We start from the raw sequence: 26265 nt of genomic DNA, 5'->3' as shown, positions 1-26265 counted from the left end.
AAGTCCAAGTCTAAACGCCACTAAATGGCAGCTGAAACAAACAGCAGCCACTGAACATTCAATCCCTAACCTACCCAGTGAAGGAGAAGGAAAAGAATGATGATTTCCTCTTTTCTGATACATTCTTTCATGTGCGTCACTTTACAAAGCACTAAAAAGCATGCAAAAAATGGTAGTGCATTGACAGACATTGTGCTTCAGTTCCCTGGCAAGGTGGATTTTGGTTGCCATTAAAAATGAATGGCAACCTAACACATCAATGTTAATCTTGTGTGTTGTCGTGTGTTGCATTAAGGCACACATTAACACAAAGAAAACTCTGTTGAGAACAGACCCTTAGTGAAAAAGGACCAGGGTGTAAATGAAAAGTGAAACTTTCATCAGGAACATAGACTACTGTAAAATCCAAAGGTTTTACCCCTACCCCTTTTCCCAAAGACCTGGACAAAGTACCATATATATATATTACAGTATATTAAAGCAACTTTGGCACTAAAACCAGTATCCTAACCTAGGCTGAACCTAACTTTCCCTATGCTTGCAGCTCTGATTGCTTCTGCAATAAAGAGAAATCCCCCCTGAAGAATCCTCAGGTATCCAGCACTCCAAAAGTCTCTCCCTGCACACTTAGTGGTTCCTTCTGCAGATCCCTACGACTATAGGGACTATTTGCAAATGCAACTTTATTTTAGATAATATAGGAGTTTGAACGAATTGGTTGTGTCATGCAGACTAATAATGACACTAGCAGATTGTTATTAGCAATATTGTTTTGACCAGCATTTGTTCAATTATCATGGGATGTGCTGAATCAAAACCATCACCAGCTTTCCCCCCAGAATTTTTAAGCTGGGTGGGTGGTCAAAAAGTGTGCAGGGCAACATATGACCCATTTAGTCTTCCCAGTTGTTGCCATAGGAATTCAGTAACCCTGTAATTCTGTCAGCTTTCTACTCCCCCCCCCCATACTTTTTTCCAACTTTCTTATGCCCACTGTCTTAGTATGTCCCATTTTTCCATTGTGGCCCAAATATCCAGTGCCCCAGTATTTTTATGACCCAGCTTTTTATTAACCACCAAAAATCATCTGGGTGGTTACTGGAAATTGCTGGGTGGTGCGTGGGGCTGGGGAGAATACTGTTTTATTCTTGTTCTTTTGAGTTCTCAAACAATATACCATTTTGGGTGAGATGTGGAGAGGAAAAGGGGTGTTAGGGTTCTGCCAACCTAGAAGCAAAATGGGAAACAAGGTTATTTAAATATGTTATGATGCTAAAATATTGTTGGATAGAAACTAAAGCTTTAAAATTAAAGTGTTCATTGTTACCTGTTTGCAAACATTTGATGCACCAGTTTTACAATATATGTGTTATCTAGGAATCATTTGCTAAAATTTCATAAGTTGTCATAAACTTCATCATTCTATGAAACTCATTAAAAGGAGACGTTGATGTGGTATAGATCTGTAGTAAGGTGAATAAAATGATCAGTTAAATGATCTAGTAATAAAAATCAGTCCTCTAAGGGGCAAATCTACTCAAAACTGATATGTAAGATTTATATTTAGCCTGTTTGGCTGACTCCCCTCCTGCCCTTATATTTCATCTAACGCCACAGTTCTTCTGTTCTTGTACATCCGGGTATTTTGCTCGTTCCCTTCCACTTTTGTATGCTCCAACACATCTTCTTGCATCCTACATAAAATAAAACCCGCTTGAACAAGGAATGTGAAAACCCCCACCTAGTTATAACAACAAGCACACAGACCCGGAAACTCAAACACAGGTTTCCCACCTATATGGTCCAAGAGAGGTCTAAAAAATTGCGAAGTGGTTCAACTTTAGTGGCTGAACTTGATAGACTTATGTCTTTTTTCAACCTGACTATGTAACTTCTATCACTTACCAAAATTGAAATATCAGTTACAGATGGACTGACCCTTTAAACATTCTAACATCAAACTAACACTTGTGATACTTTCCATCTCCCAGCAGGACATCCATTGAGGGGTGTGAGGTCTCCAAGATCTCCAATCGCTTCCTTCCCCAATTCTGCAAGGTACTGCTATATTAACTGCCTTGTTGCCAAGGGACTTCACACTGCAGAGAGGTGTGCTGTGTAAATTACTGGCACCGAGAACATTCAGCTTTACTGCAGAAGCAGGAGAGGAAATAAAATTTCAGCATGTGCAAAAAATGGCACAAGAAGATAACATGTTCTATACTTCTTGTCTGACGTCACATGTTGTTTACCATTCCCAACTATTGAATGACTGGTAGTGTTTGGGGGGTTGAGGGGCGAAGTAAAAGATTTAAAGAATCTCCAAGGAAGAATGGGGTGGGGGCGGGAGAAAGGATTTGAAAAGGGAAGGAGGGGCAAGGATGGAGAGGGAGAGACAAGCGAAAAGGCGAAGATTGTCTATAAAAGAAGGGGGTAACCTCTCTGGCGCTGAATGACAGGGAGGTGATCTAGATGCTCCTCTCTCATTAAACATTCCTGAGAGAATCAGGCTGAGCAAGAGGAACAGAGAGGAGGTAGCTGCTTGGACCAGACTGCAGGAGCGATGTTGGTGCTTCTCTGGTATCCTTTGAACATTAGGAAATGGATAGTAGGAAAATGCAATGGTTGTTGATTGTTAATGTGTGAGACAGGGAAACAGAATGTGATACTGGGGATGGTGGGGGGTATTGCAGATCAGGGCTCATTCTTGCACAGGTATAGGTGATGTCATGGAGTCACAGGTACATGTCTCTACAAATGTATACAGGTTTGACTAGATAGACTTTTTTTCTGCCTTTTTAACTTGAATTTTAGGGACCACCAGCATAGTGGCATGTCCTATGTTCTAACCGTTACTGTATTAACTCTTTTCTACTGATATACAAAAAAAGAATGCAGGAACAATATTTCATGCAGAACATCTGCGTTATTGCCCAAGCTTTCCTCCCTCTTGCTACATTACAGATAGCGACATTACAGATAACCGTAACACAGTCAACCTCTGCATCTTGCCCCCTGCTTGAGTTGATTACTCATCCAATGCTGCTGCTAAACTAGTCTGCAGATGTATTTGTGGGGCACAAATAGGAAATGAGATTCATAGGAACACTGAAAATGTCTTTATTAATTTTGATTAAACATCTATCTCCCCCCAAAACCTAACTGATCCCAGTGGAAGTGACCTCCATGCAAAACTGCAGATGTTTCCAGGAGCAATTATGTGCTTTGCCCCAGATGAGTGATGGTGGCAGAATCAGTCAGCGGTTAAAATTCTGTGAATGTCTGTGTGACTTCATGTCTGCTCTGTATGACCGGATAAGTCTTTTTTTATATAAAATTTGCATTGTTTGTGGCTGGAGGTAGGAGGCTTATGCTTTGTGAATGGGAAGTTTTGATCCCTGCAGGTCAACATCTGTTTACTAATACCAAATACACATGGGACCTTGGTTCCTATGATTTCATATGTTGGTTGCCGATCATAATGTCTCTTATATCTTAGAAGAGGGTTTTGTGTCTTAGAAGAAAGTTAACTTAAATTCTTTATGCTGACAATGTGTATATGAGAACTTTGTGCCCTAATGTTGCTAAGTGTCACAGGGTTATGTCATAAAATTTGTGAATGTGGAGAATTTGTGTCCTGATGAATGTGGAAAAAGTATTCTGATGTCTGTGAATATTCAATACTTGTGTCCTGATGTCTGTGAGTATGGAAGAAGTATTCCGATGTCTGTGAATATTTAATACTTGTGTTCTGATGTCTGTGATGGTGCAGAAGATGGCGAGGAAGACATGTAATGAATGTAATTTTAGAAGACATGACCTGATGTCTGTAAGTTGGGAAGACATGTCCCAATGTATATGAGTATGGAAGATAGTGAGGAAAACATTTGATGACTGTAATTGTTGAAGACATGACCCAATGTCTGTAAGTTGGGAAGACATGTCCCAATGTATATGAGTATGGAAGATAGTGAGGAATACAAGTGATGACTGTAATTGTAGAAGACATGACCTGATGTCTGTAAGTTGGGAAGACATGTCCCAATGTATATGAGTATGGAAGATGGTGAGGAATACATGTAATGACTGTAATTGTAGAAAACATGACCTGATGTCTGTGAGTTGGGAAGACGTGTCCCAATGTATATGAGTATGGAAGATAGTGAGGAATACATGTGATGACTGTAATTGTAGAAGACATGACCTGATCTCTGTAAGTTGGGAAGACGTGTCCCAGTGTATATGAGTATGGAAGATGGTGAGGAATACATGTGATGACTGTAATTGTAGAAGACATGATCTGATGTCTGTGAGTTGGGAAGATGTGTCCCAATGTAAATGAGTGAAGACATGGGTCTTGGTTTCCGTGAATTAGGAATGTCCTTTTGCCTGTGGTTGTACAAGACATGTCCTGATGTATGTAAGTGTGGAAATCCACACGTGGAACACGTGTATCAGACTGTGGAACACTATTGTACTGTGTCCTGATATATAAAGATGCTGGAGTCCATGGATTAGGTACAAAAACCAGGAGACTTTTATTTAAAATAGCAACACCAACAGACAAGTGGCTCAATGTGTTTTGTTCCAATCTGCTTAGTCATAAGGCCTGATGACTAAGTGCAGTAATACAAAATATGTCAAGGCACCTGTGTGCAGTTGTGACTTTTTTAAATATAAGTTTCCTGTTTTTTCTGTGGATTTCTGCGTCTTTCTATACCAGAACTTTGCAGCTGGCAAACTGAGCAGCAGCTGTAAGGAGGTGAGAGAGCCAACTAGTCCTCAGGCAGTATTGGTGCTTGTTTGTGTACTTTACACATGTCCTGATGTCTGTGAATGTGGATGACACGTGTCCTTGTGTCTGTAAATTAGGAAGACGTGTCCCAAAGTATGTAAGCATGGGAGGAATTGCCTGATGCATATGAGTATGGAAAACATGTGTCCCAACGTTTGTGAGTGAGGAGGACATGTATGTTGAGGTGTAAATGGGAAATACATGTGATGTCCTTGTGGAATATGCTTAGGAAATACTGTGTTCTGTTGTCTTTGAATCTGGAATACATGTGTCCTGATGACCATGAGTGAGGGAGGACATGTACGTTGGAGTAAATGATTGCAGAATACATGTATTCTCTATGAGTGAGAAAGATGTGTCCCGATATCTGTATGTGTGGAAGATGTGTATTCTGATTTCTATAGGCTGTAAATAAAAGACATCCGGTAAAGGCTAAATGAAGCCATATCTCCGCCAGCCATGAAATGATTGATGCTCTAGTTGACTTGCCACTGGTTCTAATGCATATAATATGCAACAAGAAGCTCACAATATGCAATGTAATTGCAGTTCGGAGGAAGAGAGGGGCCTGTGCAACTATACAAGGAGAAAAGGGAAGGATGGAAGGTACGTTTACCATCTATAAATACAGAAGAGTTGTATTTTGGTTGCATTGAATGTAGGAGAGATGTGTCCTAGTGACTGTGCATTGTGGAAACTTGTGTTTCTAAGTGAAGAACAGATTGATGTCGAGTAGCTGTGAGTGGAGAAGAATTGTAATATTATCATAAAGAAGGATTATTTCCTCAAAGTTCTGAGTGTGGGAGTGTTGTAGGCAAATATAGAAGGTTTATGTTCTGTTGTCTGTGTGGGAGAGCTGGGTCCTGCTGGCTGCTGGTGTAATAATGCCTGTGCGTGTTTGGTGTTGTTTGCAATGATGTCTTCATTTGAATGTGATGCTGTATGCTTGTTGTTTGTGCTGCATATCTGTGCATGTCCAATCTACCTGTGCATGGGGCTTGTGTCATGTTTGTTTACAGTGTTTGTGTATTTGGACATCCAATGACTTGATGTCTGCTTATATAGGAGCACTGAGGTCCCATACCGCCCAACTGTCTCTGATGGGGAGAGACTATCCCTCTTCTACATCCCTCTATACCTCTTTTCTCCTCAGTTGTCCCTTTTTGGGTGGATACCAATATAAAGAAATGTTCAGCTATTAAGCTGTTAACTGTTATTTTGAAGTAAACCTTTCATCCAGCCTTTAAATTATTCAGGTTGTTGTTTTAAAAGGCTAAAATAAAGGAAGGAAATTTAGATGCCAAAAAAGAGTTCTTTGCATTCCTTTTTCCTATCTCCAAAAGTGGGGAGGTATGGTTGGATGTTTGTGTACATGAGAGCCGTGTGGTCTGATGTCTTTGTATGTTGGCACTCATTGACCTTGTGTCAGTGTATTTTGGAGCTCTGTGGCCCAATATCTGTGTGAGCTCTGTGGTCTGATGTCTGTGTATGTGAGAGTTCTGAGTTCTGATGTGTGTGTACATTGGCATGCATTGTGCTGATGTGTGTGTACGTTGGCATACGTTGTCCTGATGTCTGTGCATGTTGGAGCTCTGTGGTCCGATGTATGTGTATGTGAGAGCTCTATGGACTGCTTTTTTGTGTATGTGGAAGCTCTTTGGCCTGATATCTGTGTATGTTGGCAGACATTGACCTGATGTCTGTGTATTTTGGAGATCTGTGGCCTGATGTGTGTGTACATTAGCATGCATTGTCTTGATGTCTGTGTATGTGGAGGCTCTGTGGTCTGATGTCTGTGTATGTGAGAGCTCCGTGGTTTGATGTCTGTGTATGTGAGAGCTCCGTGGTCTGATGTCTGTGTATGTTGGAGCTCTGTGGTCTGATGTCTGTGTATGTAGGAGCTCTGTGGTCTGATGTCTGTGTATGTGAGAGCTCTGTGGTCCGATGTTTATGTATGTGAGAGCTCTGTGGTCCGATGTTTATGTATGTGAGAGCTCTGTGGTCTGCTTTTTTTGTGTACGTGGAAGCTCTTTGGCATGATATCTGTTTATGTTGGCAGACATTGACCTGATGTCTGTGTATTTTGGAGATCTGTGGCCTGATGTGTGTGTACATTAGCATGCATTGTCCTGATATCTGTGTATGTGGAGGCTCTGTGGTCTGATGTCTGTGTATGTGAGAGCTCTGTGGTCTGATGTCTGTGTATGTTGGAGCTCTGTGGTCTGATGTCTGTGTATGTTGGAGCTCTGTGGTCTGATGTCTGTGTATTTTGAAGATCTGTGGCCTGATATCTGTGTACGTTGGCACGCATTGTACTAAATTATGTGTATATGGGAGCTCTGTGGTCTGAGGTCTGTGTATGTGGAGATCTGTGGCCTGATGTGTGTGTACGTTGGCACGCATTGTCCTGATGTCGGTGTATGTGGGAGCTCTGTGCCATTTTAGTGCTATATCCCTTCATACCAATCACTGAGGTAAGTGTTGGAAGAACTAGTGTGTATATTTCAATCTGGCCACTCCATACTCCATAATCTGACTGGGGATGTTCTAGCTCAGTGTACCAGCAAATTGGAATACATATAGATATCAAAATCTGCATCTGGTTTGTCCCAGTGTTTATATACAGTCTGTAAACATTTTAGGCTGATTGAAGCTATCTGAGTCCACGTAAAACAAAACAGTTTTTTTCGCATTTCTGGTGGCCTTTTTCCTAGGTTCTGCTCAGAGTAGCTAGTATCCAGACCCCAGTACTGTCAGGGGACTATGCACAGCCCTGTGTAATTTTGTCTTTTTCTGAGGGTAAACATGTAAAGAAAAGATTTTTTTTAGATACCACCAGGTGTTAAGTTAATATTTGGGGCACCAGACGTGATATGTAGCAGACCTGCTAAAGGATTGACCTCGTTGGGCAAAGTGCTGACTCACCATGCATGGCAAAATATCACGTGTGCTTTAACACCTCCAAATTGGAATATACTCAAGATTCATTCACTTCCCACTGTTCGGCTGAATGTCAGAGTAAAGTAAATATCTGATTATTTCATGTATGAAATGGTAGTCCACAGGGGAGTCCATAGCCCTGTGTAGGCTAGGATTTTGGTGACTTGTAGCTTTTAGAGGACTTCCTATGGGCATAAGCTTGAAGCTAAATGGCAGTAAATATACTATATGCATCAGTAAACCCTTTGCTATGACCTAAGTGCTACTAAAATGTTGCTAATACAGTAACATTATTTCAAACTAAATAAATAAGAAGATTATTATGGACATTCTCTTACTGATATGTAAAAACGTATGAGCTGTATTTTTTTTTTAGGCGATTGCTTCTCATGGTCTCTACTCTGTGACATAAATAGATGGCTAAATAGAGATCCTCCTGGACCTTTCCTGGTATTTGTGTAAAAAACAATAATTAGTAGTCACTATTTAAGAATTATTGGGAGGCTGCACCTTATGGGATGTGTCAGACCAATGTTGTTGCTAACAGACCATTTACCTGCCCATATGCTGTCCCTCCCACACTGTTAAAGAATAACATTCTGCAGGTTTCCTCCAGCACGGGAAACCGTAAAAGCAGGGAACTGATCTCTTTAGGTATCTGGTTGATTGCAGTTTCCCACTAGCAGCAAAAACCCTTGTGTAAAAGGGTCCTTCATGAGATCTGGTATTTGGATATTATGGAAGAGTGCATTCTAAAGCATCCATTTAATATTAAGTGAGTTTCCCTCATATACAGTAGGTACATTTTCAATGGCAAACCTAGAGAAGGCTTTGTTTTGCTACCCATTGATATGTTTGAAGGGCTTTTTGATTTCTTCAGTCATTTCTCGCCACAACCTTTATGGTTATACTGGGCCTGATTTATTAAAACTCTCCAGGGCTGGGGAGGATACACTTTAGTGATCCAGCAAACCTGGAATAGAGTTTATGAAGTCATTTGCTATTTGTTAGCAAATGTTTTCAATCCTGGACCAGATCCGTTCCCGTTTTTTTGGATCACTTAGCTTCACTGATAAAAATGTATCCTCTCCAGTCTTGGAACCTACTGTCTGATTGGATCCCTTGCCCTATGCCATAGGATCCATGGTTTCTATACACTGGACGATGGTCAACAAGCTAGCTGTAAGCAGTTTGGACTAAATGGCTCCATAATATTAAACTATATGTACAGTTTACATTTTGGGCATTTGAGCATCACAGTGGTTTAGCGGTTAGCACTCTGGCCTTTGCATCACTGGGTCCCAGGTTCAAATACCGGCCAGGACATTATCTGCATGGAGTTTGCATGTTCTCCTTGTGTTTGTGTGGGTTTCCTCCACACAAAACTTGCAGATAGGTTGACCCTAGACTGTGGTAAAGACATATGACTATGGTAGGGACATTAGGTTGTGAGGGACAGCTAGTTACATGACTATGGACTTGTGCTGTGTAATGTGTTGGTGCTGTATAAATACTGTGTGTAATAATAATATACACCAGTGGTTCTAGATGTGCACCTGGCTCATAGACCATAAAGAAGTTATTTGTATGGCTCAGCCCCTTGTCCTGAACTAACATAAAACCCATTTATTTTTCAGATATGTAATAGAAGGAAAAGGTATGTGACTACCTGATGAAAGTAGGCTTTACTGTTCACTGATTCAAATTAGGGACTTTTTAATTCTTTTAGTATCTTTGTAACCTGTTTATACTCTTTTAACTAGGACATTTTCACACGTGTCTCACATTCTCATACATGCGGCACCTATTATTTTTTTTCTGCCTATCATGTTACAAATGTTTCCCTGAAGATATACACTATATCCATGATTGCACTATTATATAATTTATAAAGCAACACCGTCTTTTTGTATTGTTCTGTACATAGTAAAGACATGCAGGCTAATAAAATGATATTAAAAAGTATAAATAAAAAAAAAAACATATACAAATGCATGAAAGGAAGGAATGCAGAAGGAATAGATTTCAATAGGGAAGGCAGAAACTTATGTTAAAGGCCTCAAACCCATGGAGTGTTCACATAGCAACTGAAAATTCTACTTATGCCCCACAAGTATAATCAGGCAGCACTGATCCATATCGCCTGCTAGCCCCGCAGAGGCTTATCACAAAGAAAGGGATTCAGTTTAAAGAACATTTATTTTGTGTGTTTGTAAAGTAGAACAGTTTTACATATTGAAGCTTCCAGTAACATGGAAGTATGTGAAAAAAAACAGCAAAAAAGAAGAATAGGTTTATACTTACCTTACATTGCTGGGTAAGACATCACTGTCCTTTCAGTAGGATATAACTGACCCTCCATTGCAAAAGCTTCTTCCTACATATTTTGGCTGCTCTTCATTCTACATGAATGTTTCTGAAAGGACGGTAACTACATCCTGGTCTAGGCTCTGTGCGGGAAAGATAGAATTTAGGCAAATTTTATTCTTTTTTTGGGTGCAAATTAAATCTTGGTGGTTAATGAAAGAATAAAAAAACTGTAAATTCCAATGAAATATATCTTTTTATTATGCAATATTACACAGAATTTATATAGCGCCAACATATTATGCAGCACTGTACAAGTCCATAGTCATGTCACTAGCTGTCCCTCGAAGGGGCTCACAAACTAATGTCCCTACCACACAACATTAATACAGTCTAAGGTTAATTTTTTGGGGGAAGCCAGTTAATCTATGCGCATGTTGTCGGATTGTGGAAGGAAAACCACAAAAACACGGGGAGAAATTGCTAACTCCATGCAGATATTGCTATGGCCGAAATTTGAACCTGGGACCTAGTGCTAGCCACTGAGCCACCATGCCACCCAATAACCAGATTTGTAGATTTACATTATGTTTTTAATCTTTTTGTGCTTTTCTGTATTCTCTGCAAAGTAGACCCACAGCAGTAAACAAATTCGGCAAGCAGAAATATTTGTCTACAATTGTTGTCTGCAACAATTTTGTCACAACCAGCTGTGAGCTGTCTCCACGTGTTGAGTGCAAGTTGGACTGAACAAATTTTCTGTTCAGAACACCAGAACAGAACAAAACAAGGGGGTTTACTGTTATTAATCCCATTGGATTTTTATCTAAATTGCTGTTTTTGGCAATGATATCTGTAGAGAATAATTAAAGAGGAACTAAATCCACAATAGTCACCTGTCTCTATTCTGTCGCAGGCTGTTGTCATCCTATTCTTAAAATCGGTCTTTGGCCATCTTATTTGGCCAAGCCAGGATGATGCTCTTTCATTCCTGGCACGTGCAAGGGAAGCCGTAATTGCCAGATATCCCTACCAACAAATGCTGAGCCCGGCAGGCACAGCTCAGTAAAATTTGACAGCTGGGCAGGTACAAGCATGCAATGCAAAAGGGACATTGCCTGTCACTTTTCAGTAATACACACCTGTCTGATCACTAATTTTATCAGTGGGACCTTGGATCCTGTAAGGAGTGTAATTTTGCTGAGTCTGAAAGTTAAGTTGTTTTTATGTTTTTTGCTATATTTTGCAGATAATTGAGTTGTATCCAAACTAGTTATATCCTCCCTATCAGTAGGTCATTATTTGCTCCATCCTTACCTTGAAGCTTCCTACCTTGAAACATCTTGCTCAGCGAAGTTGTTAATTAAGTTTCTTGTTATTGACTAACTACTAAGTATCCTCCACCTTGTTGTCTGACTATATAAACTGTGATGTGATATTAAAGTTTGGAGAAGGTATATAACTACATGCTTGTGCTGCTTGTGTGTTATTCACTGCTCCCAACGCGTTGAAAACAGAGGCCACGATAGAGAGGGAACCTGATCTGGGATCAGCAAGAAATCGCCTTAACAGATCCACTTTAAGAACAAGTACAACACTCAAAGATCTTTTAAATATTATGTGCAACACGTAATCATATGACCACCAGCAATCATCTGTTAAAGTTACAGCAGGTTGGAGCATTTATATTGTGTCTAAAATGGATCAACATCACCTTATTCTGCTTCGAAACGCAGTCACCTGTATACACTATATAAGCCGTTTTGAAGGCCAAAAATGCCTTATGTGCTGTTAAAGTACATTCAACATTTGAACTAAATATTTCTCTTGTTTACTTAAAATGCAGCATTAGCTAGACTAGTCTTGGTGACCACATAGGAAACATGGGTAGACCTCTCAACTAAAGACACAAACAGTTATACAAACATGACAAAGCGTCTATCAATTTTTCACTGTTTAAAAAAAGTTTGCTCTCTGTAACCCCTTTGGAGGTAATTTAGCCTTTCTGTTCCCAAAAAATAGGTGAACTCACCCGTTCTTGCTGGTTGTATCTAGTCACCTGAAATGTGAGTTAGCACTTTTATCTTTAGGACAGTTGATCAATATCTATTACAAACAAGTTTCAGAATTTATCCCATGGTAACGGGTCAGGTTACAGTATTAGGTTTTAAAATGAATTTCAACCCTATCTTAATCTTATCTTATCAGACTGTTTACGTATCTAAACTTTTCTCTGTGTGTTCAGACCACACAGGAAGTGAGTAGAAATTTCCACAAGCAGGCCACAGGCTTATAAAAATTACAGAGTTTCTGACTTTCCACCACTCTGACTGGAGTTTTATTTTAATTACATGTTGCATCTGTGCTGTGTCTTTCTGGTTATTCTCTTTAACATGAAATCCATAGCGTCGTCAGTTTTTACCGTACTGATATGACCTCTCTCTGGGCTGCAAGCTTTGGCTGTTGAAGGGCAGCTCCGCTGGGCTGCCACAGGGGATGCTTCGGGGATCATCATCCAACCTGCCCAAGCATTGTGGGCAGAGGATCAAATCATTGGCAGATGAATCTCTAAAGTGGCAGCATGTCTTCATTTGGAAAGTTAACGGAATATTTCAGTCTGAGAAAATCACGAGAGGATATACGACCTGGACGCAGCACGGGACGGAGAAGTGGGAGCTACTGCTGTACTATCACTCAGTCAAGGTATACAATATATTCAGTTTGTGAACTTGAAGTTTACCTGTGCCTAGACTATATTCAATAAACAACATATTCCTAACCAGCAGTAAAAGGGCTATAAAATAAGCCATCCCTGACTATTCTAAGTCATGCAACAAGGACTCTAAAATTAGTTTGTCAGTTTCTAACATTTTAGAAACATCCACTATATTTTAGATATATTTTATATATTTAGAGCCTATCTGGATCTGTCCTGTGTTGAGATCTAAAATCTTTCATACAAATATATTTCTCAATAGCCACAAGGTTTTGCAATCCCTAAGCGGTATCTTATAACGTAATGATGACATAATCAATGTGCTGAACACAGCCTATGCAGAAAGCAGTTAAAGGGACCCAGCAGATCCACCCACTACAGCAGGGGTGTCAAACTCTAAATCTGGCCCTCAACGTCCTTTTTTTTGGCCCCCAAAGGAATCCTAAACATGAGCTGCAGCTGACCAGCCTCTGCATTGAAATAGCGCCTTTAACTGCTTTCTGCATAGGCTGTGTTCAGCACATTGATTATGTCATCATTACGTTATAGGACTACTACAATTCCTGTCATCACTCGTGTCTTTGGACCAGCGGGCTCTCTGCCTATGCGTGGCCCCACATTGGACTGTTTTATAGACGCAAAAATGAAGAGGCAGTTTCAGCGGCGGGCCACTCATAAGATTTAGCTCCGCATCTGGCATTTCCAGCACTCCCCCTCAGCTGTACTTTTCCTTGTTACTCCAAGGTATGGACTTGAATGGTTGGATTTTCATAGAAGAATATTGTTATTAATATTGTTAGCCTGTGCAAAAAGGTTATCATTGAAATTTAACTCAGAAGACTACAAATAGAGAAAGAGGCATAAGATTTTTTCTTAAATAAAATTAAAAATAATTTTTTTATGCCTTTTTCTATTATAAGCTTGTTCCAGATTGAATGTGAAGCAAAACCATTTTTTTCAATAAATTTCAAGGATGGCCCGCAAATTTGTCTAAGTTTTTAATTTTGACCCTCTGTGTATTTGAATTTGACTCCCCTGCACTACAGGCTTCTTGCAGAAAACTAATAGAGGGGGGCGGATACAAGACCAGTCACCCTGAGAGAGAGCAGTGCCCGGCGTTAATATGGGTTTTAAAATAGGCTCCTGCACAGAGTTTCATGCTGGATTACTGTACAGATCTGGAAGTGCTCAACATACATTATACACATTTGAAACAATATTGGCTCATCATGGAATTTAGCTTTCATTACAAACTTGTTTTGAAGTGCAAAAAATGTATATAGTATGCATGATTTGGGTACACGTTAAAACAAATGGGTGTTTTTTTTAAAGCTTTTGATAAAATACTAAGAGGGTTTGAACCCCTGTTAGATTTTATTGCTATCTAATTTACTACTATTGCTGTCAATATCCCCCTGAGGTGATTCTTCCTCTCTGTCCTGGTTACCGTTGTCACCGGGGGAGAAAATGATGGGGAAGCTGAAATCGAAGTAAATCTAAACATCACCAATGGGACACAAACAGCAAACAATCCTGATGGATTTTAACCATTACCCAGTCTGCTTAATTACTGTAATTGTCAGTGGTGTTATTACCCAATCTCATATACAGTATGGGCATGAAAAACATTTCAGGTTTTTTCCTAATATTACTGTGAGCATGGAAAGATGACTTTATGCTGTTTTTGTCCAATCCTACCCCCAGTACTTGAATAGGATCATTAAACCGGATTACGATGTGGTTCTATTTAAATACATTATATCATTTGTTAAGGTAATAACTATATATTGTCATATTTGCCATAGTTGTTTTAGTTTTATCCACAGATCATTATCAGAAATAATTATTTTAGAATTTTGGTAATTAGGTTAGGCAGAATAGAAAAAAAATAAAAAAGAAACCAATAAAGGAAAATGGGGCATAGAAATAAAGTAGTATAATAGAGGTTGATAATGATAAAAAAAAGCAATGAACAAAGACCAGATATTTTGAATTCTTCCTATTTGTAAAGAGTCACGTACAAAAAGTAACACAGAGGCAGCCATTGTTGGCCTGCTTGTGAAAACGCTAATTGCCCGGGTATTTTTTTCATGTTTTTGATTGGCTGACCCAGAAGACGTATGTACGACTGAGTTTAGAATCTCAGATGTCAGAGTCATCATGACAACTAGGGAATCGACTTTAAAAAACGTTTTGTTTATGTTAGTCCATGAGATTATTCAGTCCAGTAGGGTTGGGTGCAGACCAGCTTTTGGATTGAGGGATACTGCAAAGCTCACCGCTCGGACACTCACTTTGCAGCATTGGTTCTTAACCTCCTTAGCAGTTCATTTCTTTCTGGTTTTATATGTCTAAAAGCGGTACATTGTTTTTCATGAAAATGTATTTTACAGTATAATATAATAGTATAGGTATAATAAAGTTTGAAACACAAAATCATGTAAAAACAATAAATTGAATACATTAAAAAAAAATCTATATTTTTTTAAAAATTAAAAAACAAAAACACATTTTACACTTATACTATTATATATACTGTAAAACAAATGTTCTTGAATACTGATTTTACACATATAAATCCAATGTATTGCATTCAATACAGTTATTTTGTATTGAATGCAATACAAATGGATTTTGAATTTCCCGCCCCGTCTTGCTGGGAACGTACACACGCACCAACGTCACCAGGAACTCCCCGGTGACTCACCGGACGCAGAAGCCGGCCGGAGGAAGAAGACAGAGATTGCGGTGATGGACAGCGCAGGACGCCGGTGGATCAGGTAAGCGCTGTATTTACTAACTTTCGCATAGGTTTACCTACCCCGAGTGTGACTCAGGGTTACCACTGTTAGCAACTTTTTTCCACCCTGAGTCACACTCGGGGTTACCGCTAGGGAGGTTAAAGAATCAGCGTCTGCATAATTGACAGCTGGCGGCAATGTGTGGTACTAGTTCCGCTCCCAGCCGCCCCTATTCATTCTATATGGAGCTGCTGCTGGAAGAAGCTACATGTTGCGACTCCCCAGTGCCAGCAGCTCCCTGACACGAAGAAGCAGTAAAAGCATCGCAACCTCGTGGACAGTGTAAACATAGACTAAGTGTTCTTCATTTACACAAATTACAAGTCGAATAAATGTGATTAAGACACTATCCAAATCTAATTCATCATTAAATTAATATCATTTTATAAAAAAAAACTTGAGCTAGAGACCATTCATAGAACACTTGCTGAAGGATGAGGCGAAGTCCAAAAGTCATATTCAGGGGAACCAGGAATTTGGTAGTAGCTGGGTAATCTAAAGGTTGCAAATAATACATTTCAAAGTTACGCCAACACAGTCAGGAGGTCATTCATTTCTCTTAACATGCCTCTCATAGGAAGCAGCAATGCAACTTTGTCATTCAGCCCAATTCAGGTAAAGGTGGCTGGCCAAAAAAGAGAACCACTGATTTTTGCCAAACAGTGTACGTTTTCCCCTATGTACCTGTATGTGTATATACGGTATATATAAAGTGGAACTGGTGGCAAAGTCAAAACTGCATATATCATATTTGTCAGGATAATATTTCTGTCTGTGTCCCATTGGTGAGAATGGCCCCACTGTTTGTCTTAGTGACCACAGCCACCAGGAAAGAAGGTGATAGGAAATCAAACATTTTAGTATTATCCCCATAACAAAAGGGAAAGTGTAAATCTTCCATGAAATACATATTTGAGGTACAATCTTTTTTTATTTGTAATCTCATTCCAGAAATGACACTTGCATCGTTAGTCCTTTAACAAGTGAATTCCTTTAATTATGTAAAGGCAGAAATTATGGAAATGGAATATTTATGTTGATGAATCTCAGTTGAAGATTTTCTGTGGTGTCTTTGTGAAAAGTAATCCAGAACTTTCTGAACAAACACCTTTTAGGAGAGCACCACCAACTGCTTCTGAGTCTTAATTGTTTTATCGATTTGTCTTTTTCCATTATGCAAATAGGGAATGGCTCATGAAACACAAATGTCTCTTGCTAGCTAAACCACAGAGCCTTTTTGAGCACTTATAGAAGGAGAATGAACAGATTACCCTCCCTATAATGTGCCTATAGCACTTCCTGTAAATTAGATCTGTATATACTGAACAATTTCCCCTGTCTTTCTGGAAGAAAAAAATACTTGTTAAAAGTAAAAATATACTTTGGAATAAAAATGCAAAGAAAAGTCAAAAACTACCAGACTTGCACTGCAGCTGATTCCTGTATTCACCAGCAACATCATTGGGCCTTACACCAGGATCCTGGAAAGCTAGGGATCCCAAATCTCACAAGAAGACTGGGATTCTCTGTGGTCAGGGGGTGCTCAAGTTTCTATAGAAGTTTAAATTGTAGTAATTTGCCCATCCGGTGAGGACACTGAAGACTTGGTGAAGATTGATGTAGTATATCTATATCTAGAGAAGAGGAAGGTGGCTTAGGTCAGGTCATTGAGGGGGAGCATAAATGCTAGGTGCATTGGTTTAATTCAGTGTACATCGCCAGTTTTTGATATTGATGAGACGTCTGTTGACCATGGGATGTTCAGTGTTACAGTGTTATGTTTCAGCTGTTTGTTGTCATTCCTTATATTGGTTGGTTGTCTTTTGTCAGTCTCTGAGATCATTTGGATGTATGTCAGTGCCTGGTATTGGTAGGGTGTATATTGTCAGTCCCTAGTAATGGCAGAGTGTCCATTATTGGCTCCTAGTATTGCCAGGGTGTCTATTGTCCGATCCTGAAAATTGGTTTGGGTGTGTATTGTTAGTCTCTGGTATCAGAAGAATGGTTATTGTTGGTCTCTGGTATCGGTGCGGTGTCCTTTTTCAGTACTTGGTATTGACAGAAGTGTCAGTTTCTGGTATCGGTAAGATTTGTATTATTATTTTTTGACATTGGCAATGTGTATATTGTTGTTTTTAGTGTCTGCAGGGTATCATTTGTCAGTCATTGGTATTGGTAGGGCTTCCTATTGTCGAACTATGTATACATGTCAGAATATTGTAGCCCAAGACAAACAGTGTAGCATGGTGACCCAGTGGTTAGCGCTCTGGCCTTTGCAGCACTGGGTTCCAGGTTTGAATCTCGGCCAGGTCACTATCTGCATGAAGTTTGCAGTTTCTCCCTGTGTTTGCATGGGTTCTCTCTGGGTACTCTGGTTTCCTCTCACATTCCAAAATCATGCAGTTAGGTTAATTAACTTCCCCCCACAATGGACCTAAGACTGTAATAAAGATTAAAAGACATTAACATATGACTATGATAGGGATATTAAATTGTGAGCCCCTTTGAGGGAGAGTTAGTCACATGACTATGGACTTTGTACACTGTTGTGTAATATGTTGGTGCTATATAAATACTGTGTAATAATAATGACAGTCCTGTGCCAAAATTTAGCTTGCCTACAGTGATCCCTCAATGTCGTTAATTAATCAATTCTGGCAGATTATTGAATGATGGGACAGGGATGACTGCTGTACTTTCCTATTGAGTGGTCGGGTGCCACTCCCCTATCCTCCCCTTTCTCTGTACATAGAACCGCACTTGTTCATCTGATTCCTACACTCAGCACATATTTGCTGGTGGAGAACCAAACACTCCCAATGAAAACACAATGCACCCCGAACATTCCCCATCAGAAAACATTGCTGAATCCTAAATTCACTATTTTTAGACCCCATTTTTGTTCTAGTATTTAAGCCTTTCTTTTATTTGTAAATGTCTTTTCTTTGCCTTTGTCCCAGAATCACTTTTAGCGTCATTTTAAAAAGGACAAATTTAATAGCTGCCACGTCACCGACAAGTTGTAGACATCTTGACACTAATAATTTAATAATCAGTAATCCAGAATAGAACAATCTGCCTGGTATCAGTAGAGAAAAGCATTGCCAGTCTAGAACACCCACTGCACAAAGTCTTTATGCCTTTCCACCTCAGTGTATGCAGAATTGTGTCACTTGTTTATCATTAATTTGTCACTTTGCAATGTGCCAGTGTAATGTGATAATGACTGCAATGCGCTTTCTATACAGCCAGGTGACAAGTTGTGCCAGCATGGCTTGATACTGTTCTAATATGAGTGAGATTTCTAACTTCATCTACCTTGAAGAAGTTCTGTCTTTATTCCAGTGTTAATTTTCTAATAGCTTTTGTTTATGGATGGTTTCCAGTTCAACCTACCTCATTAGGCTTATATAATTTCATTATGCAAGTACAGCAGATTTGCCTTAGAGACAAAGTGTGACCGAATAATAAAAGCACAATGCAGTTTCAGAAGAACAGACACTCATTCTGTAAAAAGGTTTCCTCTGGGGTGTTGTTGTCTCTAACAATCATACACATGTGGAGGAATTCAAAGCACCCCCCCCAGTATTCACAAGCACACTATCTTTGATTAGGAAATCAGATGATTTACATATTACCTTCTAAAGCAAAGGCAACTGTCAAAAGTTTTTAGTGTATTTAAAGATCTGAACAAATTTTCCCGCAGAAACTACAGAAATAATTTTTGTTCACCTTCAGAGCTGAATGGTGAACAAAAAGCAGCAGGCATCAGTGGTCCACAGACAACGGGTGGTCCACGAGAAAATTTTGGTGGTCCCTGGCTCTGGCGGACTATGTCCACTGTATGGACACAACTCGCCCACTCTCACATCACAGACTCAGACCTGCGATGGGAGAGTGGGCAGGTTCTGGCATCATGATGTCACTCTGGGGGAAGTTTCTTCCTCTTTGAGTGACACACGGCTCCACGTGCGCGCGGTCCAGATTCAGAACATTTAATGGTCTGTGAGGTCCAAAAGGTTGGCGACCACTGGTGTAAAGTGTACCCACCGACCATATATCATTGATCACTACTACAGCATACATCACCTATATGGCAACCCTGGGCAGGTGTCATGGGCCTTTCGGATTTCAAATAGGCCAAGCTTTAGCCTTCATCATCTTGCTGTGAACCATAGAGCTTCCTGTCACAAGAAAAGATGGACTTGTAGGCATTTGGTATATTATGGGAGCCATTTTGATGTAGACAATGCAAATAGGGAGGCTTCTTCTATGACTAGTGTAATTATTTTATTGCCAGTTAATAGGATTGGGGGGGGGGGGGAGGCATTGCCTAGAATCCAAATCTGGCTTGATCCATCTCTGCTCAGGTGCTTCTGGGTATGGGGAAGCATGCAACCTTCTTCCATTTTGCAATACTCAGGCCTGGCAGTCAATTGATAAAAGGTCCCCATCACCAGCGGAACCCTGCCATATCCCACCACTTTTACCAGCCAGCATCTTCTTTGGCCACTGATGATGTAACTCCTGCACATGTGAGCTGGAGTTATTTAAAGTACATGCGAACCAAGTCACCTCTGGACTTATTTCTCATTCGATATAATGATCAGATCAGAAGTGAATTTAACTGCTAACCAATTTTAAGCACTAATTTTGGGTTTTCAATCAGATGTGACAACCCATGTCATGTGTACAAATGATTGCTCAAATCCAATTGGTAGCTCCCGTCTACGTTGTGGTTCACCACATTCCAATTCGATGATCTGAAAGGCACAATATTATACTCATCTGTGCCTTATTGTTAGACTTCCAAATGATCAGTAACCAAATAGAAAATCTTGTAAACCATTATTCGAACCCAAAATTGGAAGCAGGTCTTCCTATATGTCCTAAGTATTACATTGTCCTAACATGTGGCCGCTCTCTCTACATGCTGCCAGTGTTACACACAGTAATGCACATGTGCTGCAGTGTACAATCAAAACAATTGCTAGCAGGCAGGAAAAGGAGTTTGCTTGCAGAATAGATATACAATAGTAGACACCTAATAAGTAAATTAGCAGCACAGTTGAATGCAAATCAGGCTTCCTCCCACTTAGTAAAGTCTTCAACAGGTTTGCAAAGTTCTAAACAGATTTAATACTGAAAATGAGTCCAATTTTCACTGTAAACAAACACAGAATTACGAAGTGGCAAGAGTCAGGTTTTATTCTTTTGCAATGTTACTTTAGAGCAGCTGGGGAGGAATTTATGAGTCAAGGTGTAAATCTGTAGCACAATCTGTCTCGCTGTTCATGTTTACCAGTGCACTGCTATGTGACAGAATGAATAAATGGAATTAGGAATAAAAAAGTTACACTTCCAGTTATTTCATCACTTTAAGTACAAGGGTTAAATGCTTATTTAGGTCCAGGGGTACATTATAGGAACTATTACTAACCTTTTTCCTGGCTCTCCCAATGACCAGCATGCCCCACTTCTATCTGATGCTCCAGGCAGGCCCTCAGCATCCTTATGTACAATGCAGGACTATTGGTTCTGCATAGTAGAGCATGGTACCAGTGCCTGGGATTTCTGCATGGAATGCATTGGAGAAGAGGGTTTGGGTGACTGGTTGCACAGAGGAAGAGCCTGCAGGGGCTAGGTAATAAGATACATAGGTGGCTTTTACATTTACCCTGGACCTGGGGGCAAAATGAAGTTGGGTATATGCAGCTAGTGGGGCCGTGGTTTAAGTGACCCTAATGGTTTTCCAGCTAAGGAAAAACACAGATCAAGTTAAAGTCATTAAACCTTGGTAAGACAACAGGTGGTTTCTGTGGAATATGATAGAGTGGTAATGTTGATCAATTTCTGTGTAGGAGAATTTGGCGCTTACCCTCAAATCTATTGCACCTCACACCTCAGTTTAATCAGATAGGCTACCCATCACAGAAATGGGCCAGCCAAGAGTTGTGGAAGATAAGAAGGAATGAGGCAGATTTAGATTATGTATGATATATCAGTACTTTTCTTTTCTGACTTTGAGGCTTACCCCCTAGCCCCTTGTCAAAATGTAAACTATTACAGCTATAAGTGTCATATCATGGTGATTAGAACTAAATGATGGTACAAGCAGTAAAATATTATTCTTCTATAAATGCCATTAGGTAAAACCAATGGTATCCATAAAACATCTTATTATTAAGCCTGAAGAATACCTGCAAAAAAAAACTGTGCTCAAGGTTGAAATGGCCAATTGGTGAAATAAGAGTGCATACTATATTTAGAAGGAAGCACGTTCACATTTTGTGTTATTGACAGAGATTGCAGTTTGTGAAACGTATTTTATATAGCTTTGGTCAATTTTGGTCACACTTAGGAGACTTCTAATTTACTTCTATATTATCCTTTTCTAAATCTCTATGCCATTTAATCTAGCTCTTGTTAAGCATAATTTTGCAATTAGTTAGCTATAGATTCATCACAAGACGTTCTTGCTATGGGTTTGTAATTTACATATATGTTTTTCTTTCTGATTTCATCAGGTGAAACTTGAGAGCATGGGCCCTTTATATCATTGGTGGCTGGCATGGACTTCTTCAAGAAGGAGTATACAAGGAGTCTTCCAATTAGAAGCAATTTAGCTGTCTTACTAAGGCTACCATGCTATAGCCTCCTATTCTGACCTGCTAGCATTATTTCGAATGCAAGCTGAGAACCAAACCTCAGTGTCAGAAGGAAAAGAATAATGCCACAAACAATAACAAAGTTTGTGATCAGTATGAATCTTAGCCCAGGCAAAGTCAGTCTGTCTTTAGAACAAGTGCCTAATAAGGTTTAAATTGTGGAAAAAAATGCCTAAATGACAAGAACAATTGCAAATCTTCTTTTCTCACTAATTAAAGTCTGGTGATGTTAGAGGCGCATCTTCATTGTGCTTGTATATTTTCCTTGTTTATGTTGCTAGGTGGTAAGGGAACACAACTGAAAAGCATATCTAGTCTGTGCATACAAAATGCTGGCAAAATAAGAGAACCTCAAGCTGCTTGGAGCCGGTGCTTGGCATAATCTGACAAATGTTTGGGAAAGTAAAATATCAATTACCTACAGGTCCTTTCTCCCTTAGGAAACGGTTATCTGCAGACATTATCCAATAAACATTTTCTCATGTATTCACTTTTTTCACAATAACACTTCAAATGATGACCAGAATCACCAGCTCTGTGCCTATGAGGCTGGAGATCCAAAAAAGTACTTGGATCCATGTGTTGCTTGGGGCATTTCTTTACAGGCTTGTCATGTGCAAATGGAATTACCTACAAAACCTGTATCACTTGCTTGAGTTCAGGCATTTCCACTGAGGGCTTACTGTAAATTCTACAGCATACAAATACATTTTAAACAGTTGTGCACTTCTAACCTTATCCCAACATTTTGGAAAAGTCCTTTACTTTTACATTGTGTGCTGTGTGCACAAAGCCAGGTCTATAAACACATGGTTTGAGTATGGTGTTGAGAAACTCTTGGTCTGCACAACCCTATTGAACATCTATGGGTTGAATTGGAACTCAAACTAACCAACTAACTGCTATAAATAAGGAACATTCTCAACAATCTATGTACTGGGGAAATGTATAGAAATCCTTTGGTAAAAAATGTCTTAAATTTGACCTGTCTGCTTGGAAATACTTTTTCTTTTGTAAAGTGATTAGTTTATTAGTTAATATTAAGTATTTGTATTTCTATTTTCATTAGGTCCCTGGATAGAAAGTTGCAGAGGCCGGTTCTTGGAAAATCCTTAACCCTACCCAGTATCCCTCAGTCTCCAGTGCTGACCAGGGTTCCCCAACTTCAAGAAGGAGTCTCTCGCCTTCCTTCTACATGTTCATCTAGTACAGACACCCTGACATCATGCAAACTGCCACCAGCTGGTATGTCCTAAAACACAGAAGGTTTGAAGTAGTTTTTAAATAATGGACACAGCAGAGAAAACTAAAGTAGAAAAAATGTCTATGTGCTAATGGCAAGAAAAAAAACTCATGTGACTTTACAAACGCTTTCTTTCTAAAATGTACTGCAACATATTACTGTCAGTGCCAGTAGAGTGATCTCAGGTATGTAGGTATTGTAAAACAAGTGTATTTGAAGCTAGGTCCTCATCAAAGATAGGTGATAATAAGCAAAGAAAATTGCTTAGAGATAAAAGGTACCTGCTGGTCAAACTCACAAATTTAGAATGGAAAAACTGCCTGCGAAAACCGGCCCTTTGTTTTTGTCCTGAAATTGCTTGCTCACACCAGACCACCATACTGCATGAAATCCCCTTGATGTCAGCAATTTGGCTTTCAGGGAATATCTAAACCAGAATCTATTATTTTGCAGCTAGGGATTCCCAGCTATGCATATCAATTCATATATCATTCATACTTTATACACATGCGTTTTAAATGCACATATCATCATCATCTGATTCTGATATTCCATTCATACTTTGAGAGAGAGGGAGAGACTTAAAGATGACTGCTGAGTTAATTCTCCCAACTTGAATAAAACTTAGTAATTACTTTTTTATTTAAAAAGTACAGTTTCCTTTAATTATGTACATGGGTCATGTTTTGTTTTTACCACAGTCATGCAGGATTTTATGACTGTAATTATCTAGTTGCATGCAGACTCTGATCACATATTCTACAAGACCTCTCTCATTCGTTCACTAGCAGTTTCTCTTTCTTTTTTACCCATAACCTTAGAGGTTTCTATGCCATTGGCCCCAGAGACTCTTAGTTAAACAAAAACCTGGCTGAGGAGCTTACTTCTGAGGAGTTGCAGTCTACTTGTATTACTCCCAAGTTTGAAGAGACCGTTTCAGTTCATTAATGCACTATGCAACTCTCTGAAGCATGAGGATCAGTCTTTTACCGGTGTTTTTTTCCAATCTGAAATTTTTTAGGACTCCCAGGGTGCAAAGACTTTCCCTTTAAATTCACTTTTAAAGATGTGGAAGGCATAAGTCAATTTTAGTAGATTAGGACAGCTACCCAAAGAATGTCTCTGTGGGATGGCTTCTGGGCTAAAGAGTTTGAATCTGAGACTTGGGTATCTGAAGTTTCTTCTTTGAAAGAAGAACTTTGGCCTGATTGTGTTCAGGACAGTCCTAAATACACCTGTCCCTGATGGAATGGAGCTACTGAGACACAGAAGAGAGAGACTAACAGCAAAGCTCAGTATGATTTTGGACTGCAGATGCCAGCACCATCAGTAGGCGCTCTACAAGCAGCCCTGGAGCTGTTAGTTGAAAGTGATCTGGGGCCTCCCAGTACAACAAAACTGTCCCTCCATGTCTAGAATCAGATCATGGTGTGGCCACCATGCAATAAGGACAAGTAAAGGTTTAGAGTAAAAGTCAAGGGCTCAAGTACTCATGAAACCTGGTGGTAGTTGATGGTCAGATGGCTAGAGGTGATCAATGTCTCTGTAGGCAAGAGAAGGTATTGATTGATTGAGGTATTCTGCTTGGGTCTTTGCAAGCAGGAACAGTAGCAGGGAGATGCTTCCAAATGCATTGGTAGGAAACGGAATAACGGAAAATACCCAAAGAAAATGAGGTAGGTCTCTGGCTGGCAGTCTGAGCGAATCTTCAGAGACCAGGCAAGCACTGGGACAAAGCAGGTAGATCTGGGTCTGTAAAGCACTCAGCAGCTAACTTTTACCTGTCTGGAAAGATTATCATGTGGAACCCAATGCCTGAAATTCACTCCCAAGCTATCCATGCAACATCCAGCGGGGACTGGATGTGTTTCTCTAATAGCCAGGATGCTAAAAAAAACTCCAGCAGTGTTATAGAGAACCTTACTTGAAGCAAAATATAAATAGAAATAAATGCATTCAAAATTTTGGGGCAGTCTTACATCAGCAGACTGCAGCAGAAAAAAGGTGACTCCCTTAAATTTTTCTGTGCTTATCAATGCTTCATGGGATTCTACAAACAGAAAAGCGTTAATAAGGTACAAAAAAAAGGTTAGGCAAATAATTTGAAAAAAAATGAATAACAGCAGACATATGGATGTTCCCTCTGGGGACAGAGATCTGTGACACTGCTGCCCTGTTGGAGCAGAATCACTCAAAGCTGACCCATGTCTTACAAGTAAGAGGCCGATACTGGCTGCATTCCCACAGTCATTGACATCACATCTGTGACTGGGGGAAGACCTGTGCTGATGACTGCCAAAACTGCTTCTGTTCTCAGCTGATACATGCAAATGTTTTGTCAAGTAATGCTTTGGTACACACTCCAGGAAACATACACTGCTAACCCTGTCCTAAGTCTGCACTACTAATACTTATTTATTACTGTGTGTGCATAGTGTTTTACAAACACAAAACTCTTGTACTTTATGAATGACTGGCAAATTATTATTATTATACAGTATTTATATAGCGCCATCATATTACGCAGCGCTGTACAAAGTCCACAGTCGTGTCACTAACTGACCCTCAAAGGAGCTCACAATCTAATGTCCCTACCATAGTCATTAGTCATACCATGTCATTAATGTAGTCTAAGGTCAATTTTGGGGAGAAGCCAATTAACCACATTGCATGTTTTTGGGATGTGGGAGGAAACCGGAGTACCCGGAGGAAACCCACGCAGACACGGGGAGAATCTGCAAACTCCACGCAAATGACTTTCTTCATCATATTTGTGTATTACTGTTTTACATCAT

At 39.7% G+C, this 26265-nt stretch overlaps 1 protein-coding gene across 1 annotated transcript in view; it reads left to right on the top strand.

Moving 5' to 3' along the window:
- The first annotated feature begins 2439 nt into the window (after positions 1-2439).
- LOC140335197 (ankyrin repeat and fibronectin type-III domain-containing protein 1-like) overlaps positions 2440-26265 on the top strand; it is a 176027-nt gene continuing 152201 nt past the window's right edge. The window contains exons 1-3 of the mRNA XM_072417648.1: positions 2440-2580; positions 12449-12745; positions 23297-23472. Of these exons, the coding sequence (XP_072273749.1) occupies positions 12624-12745; positions 23297-23472 (298 nt within the window). The 5' untranslated portion in view covers positions 2440-2580; positions 12449-12623. The remainder of the gene's footprint in view (positions 2581-12448; positions 12746-23296; positions 23473-26265) is intronic.

This window comes from Pyxicephalus adspersus, chromosome 7 (assembly GCF_032062135.1).
Source record: "Pyxicephalus adspersus chromosome 7, UCB_Pads_2.0, whole genome shotgun sequence".
Taxonomy (NCBI): Eukaryota; Metazoa; Chordata; class Amphibia; order Anura; family Pyxicephalidae; genus Pyxicephalus; species Pyxicephalus adspersus.
This window is presented reverse-complemented; position numbering and strand designations above follow the sequence as displayed.